The 5,151-nt window shown below is 23.7% G+C and overlaps 1 protein-coding gene across 2 annotated transcripts; it reads left to right on the top strand.

Annotated features, from left to right (window-relative positions):
* Positions 1 to 3,712: 3,712 nt before the first annotated feature.
* LOC124938386 (transcription factor TT2-like) lies at positions 3,713 to 4,318 on the top strand. Of its 2 annotated transcripts, none has more exons than XM_047478823.1 (2): positions 3,713 to 4,003; positions 4,112 to 4,318. In XM_047478823.1, the coding sequence occupies exons 1-2, from the start codon at positions 3,780 to 3,782 to the stop codon at positions 4,140 to 4,142; spliced, it is 255 nt and encodes an 84-aa protein (XP_047334779.1). In that variant the 5' UTR covers positions 3,713 to 3,779; the 3' UTR covers positions 4,143 to 4,318. The 2 variants fall into 2 exon arrangements, with proteins under 2 accessions (XP_047334779.1, XP_047334771.1); XM_047478815.1 differs by having other exon boundaries at positions 4,098 to 4,318.
* The last annotated feature ends 833 nt before the right edge of the window (positions 4,319 to 5,151 follow it).

The raw sequence follows: 5,151 nt of genomic DNA, 5'->3' as shown, positions 1-5,151 counted from the left end.
AGAGGTATGTTTCGAACTTGCAACCTAACAAAACAAGTACAACTCTTTAACCAACTAGGCTACAAAGACTTTATATTTTAAATTCAACACCAAATTTGATAAACGCGGGACGTTTTAATATTAATATAAGTTCAACTTTTTAACTAACTAATATATATATATATATATATATAATGATGCTTAATTTTTAAAGTGTCCGGATTGCCGGGTCGAGAGCTGTGGTTAATTTGGATACTTGGGTCGGATTGTGGGTTGACCCGTTTTTAAATTTAAAACGGTTAAAAATAAAATAAAAAATGCTAGAGGTATGTTTCGAACTTGCAACCTAACAAAACAAGTACAACTCTTTAACCAACTAGGCTACAAAGACTTTATATTTTAAATTCAACACCAAATTTGATAAACGCGAGACGTTTTAATATTAATATAAGTTCAACTTTTTAACTAACTAATATATAATGATGTTGAGTAAATGGATAATTGGGTCGGATTGTGGGTTGACTCACCCATAAACTTAAAACTGTTAAAAATAAAATAAAAAATGTTATCCGTAATTTTTTTTCACGGTTTTTATATTATTACTCGTGCAAATGCACGGGCTAAATGCTAGTTAAACTAATAAAAAATTATTTTTAATATTAATATAGTCGGGTATCGGATTTGAGTTTCGCAGACTCTCCATCCCCGACCGAGTACCTTCTTCTCCTTTTCATGTCCAACCTCGATTTAAAATATCTCAACCCGACCATTAGATACCTAGTAATATCGGATATACGGTATCCAATATTGTCGGGCCTGGCCAGGTGAGCCTAACTTAACTTTGGCCCTGTCTAGAATAAGAAAAATATATTTTTATATAGTTCTTCAAATGGTATGTTATCTTTAAATAATAATTAATGTCAATATTTTATAACAATAATGTATAAATAATATGGGGTGGTATAACTTGTATAGGTTATTGATGTGTGGTATGAATGATAAGAAATGATATAAATTGTATATGGTTTATAATTTTGTGTTTGGTATATATTATAAGAATATAGTATAACTTATATAAATATTAATTTAAAAATATTTTTATTGTTAATATTATTATTTATATTATAAATAATATTGTTTATTATTATTATTATTATAAATTATTGTAGTGCTACAATTTAATAATTAACATAATTTAAATTAAAATATAAAAAATTAATTATAATATAAATGATAAATTATGTTTATTTAATTTAAATATGATTAATAATTGTAATAAAATAAAATAAATTAAAATTAAAATATTATTTATAATATAAGTAAATATAGAAAATAATAATTAATAAAATTATTGTTATAAAAATAAATAAATATTTTTTAATTAAAATATTCAAATATTTTTAAAATAATTATATATAATAAAATATTGAAATTAAATAAAAAATATTTAATATATTATACAATAATAATAATTATATATTATTAATAAAAAGTAAAATGAGAAATTAAAAATTAAATAATATATATATAAGAATAGTGTTGTATTTAGGAAGACTTAGTTATTATTTTATATGAAATATGAAATATAAATTATATAGGGTATAAATTAATATCAATAATAAAAATATAAAAAATACTATATTAAAATATTATTAATATAATTTATATTATACCAATAGTATAATACCTTTTTATATCCCAACCAAACATGACCTAAATTGAGTAAAATGCTCATATTTTGAATTTTAAAAACTTTGGACTGTTCTATGATGTTAGCTGGGCTTACCCATAGCCTGCTATGTGTTGGATTGCCTAGGAGACTGGGACACTCTAGATTGTGCTTGCCTGTATTTATTATTATTAAATTTATTCTCTTTTTTATTTTTTATTTTTATATTTTGTAAATATTTTTAATTAATAATTTTTTCAATTAAACTAGCTATAGTTAGTCGTGCAGTATTTAGAAACTTCATTTTTTTTTATTTTTTAAAAAAATATTAATTTTATTTTTCTTTAATTTAAATAGTAACAATTATTTTTAAAAATAAATCTATTATAATTTGTTGGGATAAAGATAAATGTATACATTGACTAAGCAACTATAATGACTATCTTTAATTTGTGTATTATGAAGTTGTACATGGAGTTAGTGTTTTCTATCTAAAAATTGTCTTTTAAAAAAAATTAAAATTATTGGAATGCTGAAATAAAAGATATTAATATTCAATTGGATTATTATAGTTTATTTAAAAATATGCTACAATAATTCACATTAAACAAGTACAAAATAGGCTAGTATAGTACAAAAGCTTATCCATAAGTAAAAGAAAAAAAACAAGGAGGAAGGTATGGGGTATTGAGCAGTCAAATTTGAGGGTGACAATTATTTTTTTAATAAGATTGTGGTTCAAAGCATTTATTCAAGAGTCTGTTTGATGTTCATTTATTTAGTGTGTTTTATTAAAAAAATATTATTTGATTTAAATTCAGGTTATTTAGATTTTTAATCGATTTGAATTATTATTATAATATTGTTTATTTAAAATTAAAATTAAATAAGAAATTTTAATATTTTAGTTAATATATATTGAATAATTAAATATATATATATATATATATGTAAAAAAAATTTTGATAAAAGAAAACAATACAACCTTAAAATCAAGCAAACTCTTGGTAGTTTGATAGTCTTATCTCTAAATATATAAATAATACAAAGTCGATAGCCAAAATAATAAATTAAGTAATTAAAATAAGGATTTATTTAATTTATTAATTAAAATATTTTATTTTTATTAATTTTAAATATAAAAAGATATTTTAATAATTTATTTTAAATAAATAATTTTTTAAATATAATTTATTTTCAATAAAATGATGATATTTTTTTAAGAACAACAAAATTAAATATGACATAAAAAAACAAATTTACAAAACATGATAAAAAAAAAATACAGATGTCCTAACAAATGAAAGACTATTTTTTTTTTTTTATATATTGTTTTATTTTTCTTTAACTATAATAAAATATATTTATCAGCCTTCTTATTTATTATTTCATTCAATTTATTAATTAAAATATTATATTTTTTATTTATTTATTATTATATATTAATACTCTTTTACTAAAAAAAATAAAAAAAGAGTTAAAATTACTTCTATTTAATATTTTTAAAATAAATTAATATTTATTTAAATAATCCATATATAACTGTACAAGTTCCATAAAAAAAAAAAACTGAATAGATGAAACGTGGAACAAATAAAAAATAGATAGGTGTATGACTAATTAAAGTATATTATAATGATACAACTTCACATTCCGATTTGATTAAGTAATAATTAATGTACTAAATATACTATATATATTTATATTTAAGAACTTTCTCGATTTGGTTTATTAAAAAACTCAAAAACAGTCAAACATTAATTAATTAGGTCTTCAAAATCAAGCATAAACATATTTAGAATGTTGGTGTTAGTGAAATGAATCTCCATATATATTAATTGGGTCACAAAGAAGAGTCTTATCTTTAGATCGTGAGAGAAGTGTGGGTCTTATCATCATTATCTCCCAACTACCTATCAAAATCATCGGTCTTCTTCAACCGCCATCTACCATTCTTCTCTACTCTAACTCCCATTCTTCAAATTTTACATTCATCTTCTCCTTCCTATATATATTAATAATACTTCTCAAATTACTAGCTAGTACCATTACCATTACCATATTCCCGGACAAAGGAAAAAAAAAAAAACAAAAAGAGAATATAATCAATTTTTTTAGGCAGAAAGAGGAAATGGGTGAGGAGTCGACGACGACCGATCAGTTTTCAACTACTAACTGTACTGATGTCCACTTTGATCATCAGGAATCCCCGCCCCGACAGTACTCGGGTGATCACTCAGAGGAGGAGGGTGGCGATGATAATAATAATAATGAAAACTCTCCCAATCCGCCTGTCGAGTTCTCTGAGGATGAACTGACGCTCATTACTAGGATGTTTAATCTTGTAGGAAAGAGGTACGTACGTTACTTACGTATATATATATATTAATTATTAATTAATTGAAGAAGTTCTTATTTATTAATTAATTATTTTGAATTAATTAATTAGATGGTCTTTAATAGCGGGGAGAATTCCAGGAAGAAGTGCGGCTGAAATTGAGGAGTACTGGACTTCAAGATTTAATTAATTAATTAATTAATTAATTAATTAATCAATTGAAGAAAGAAGAAAGTTGTTCGTTTGTCTTTAATTATTTGCATGCTGTTAATTGTTGTCTTTATTAATTACTTGCTCGTACGTACGTACTGTTGTTTGTATTAATTTGCATTCAGGGGTCTTGCTTTTTTTTTTTTTATCTATTTCATTTTTAATTTTCAAATCTCTTTAAATAATTAATAAAAAAAAAGGGAGTCAGTTCATGCATGCATGGTCGACTCGCATCCCATGACTGTTTTACTAATAATAATAGCTAGCTATATATAGGGCATATATGCAATTGAATGTATTAAATAATAATAGCTAGCTAGCTATTTCTTCCATGGTTTGAGAACAGAGAGTACGACAGAGTACACGATGATGGCAAAAATGAGGAGTATACTAATGACAATGATGATGCATTTTCTCGACCGTTTCTGCAACTGCGCGATTTGCCGTTTTGAGAACTTGTGCACCCATGTTCCACAGCATTTGTCATCTATTTATTGTTTATAATCGTCATAAAATATCAACCATAATAAATAAATGTATCAACCATTAATGTATCAACCATAATGCGCCTGCCTGAAGTTTAATGTCATCTCAATCCTATGTAGTATAAACAATTTTATCAATTAATTATATCAATATAGGACCAAAGATTTCGTTGTTGTATTTAAGCACAACTAGACCCAACAATGATCACATAAATCAATACAATTAACTGACAAATCATATCATGAATGTGAGGAATGAAAATTCCATGCAAGATGATATTTTCATGTCAATTTTCAACTGGTCTTACTTGACTTTAGTGAGATCATACTTTAAACATAATTATACAAAGTGTAATGAACTGAATAATACTTAATTTCTAATCAGAATAAAAAAAAACCTCATAAATATCTATAAAATAACTAAACTGAAAGAAAACAAAAACTACAAACTCCCACTGAAGTTATAGATT

Source organism: Impatiens glandulifera, chromosome 1 (genome assembly GCF_907164915.1).
Source record: "Impatiens glandulifera chromosome 1, dImpGla2.1, whole genome shotgun sequence".
NCBI lineage: Eukaryota > Viridiplantae > Streptophyta > Magnoliopsida > Ericales > Balsaminaceae > Impatiens > Impatiens glandulifera.
Note: the sequence above shows the minus strand (reverse complement) of the source record. Positions and strands in the feature narration are given on the sequence as shown.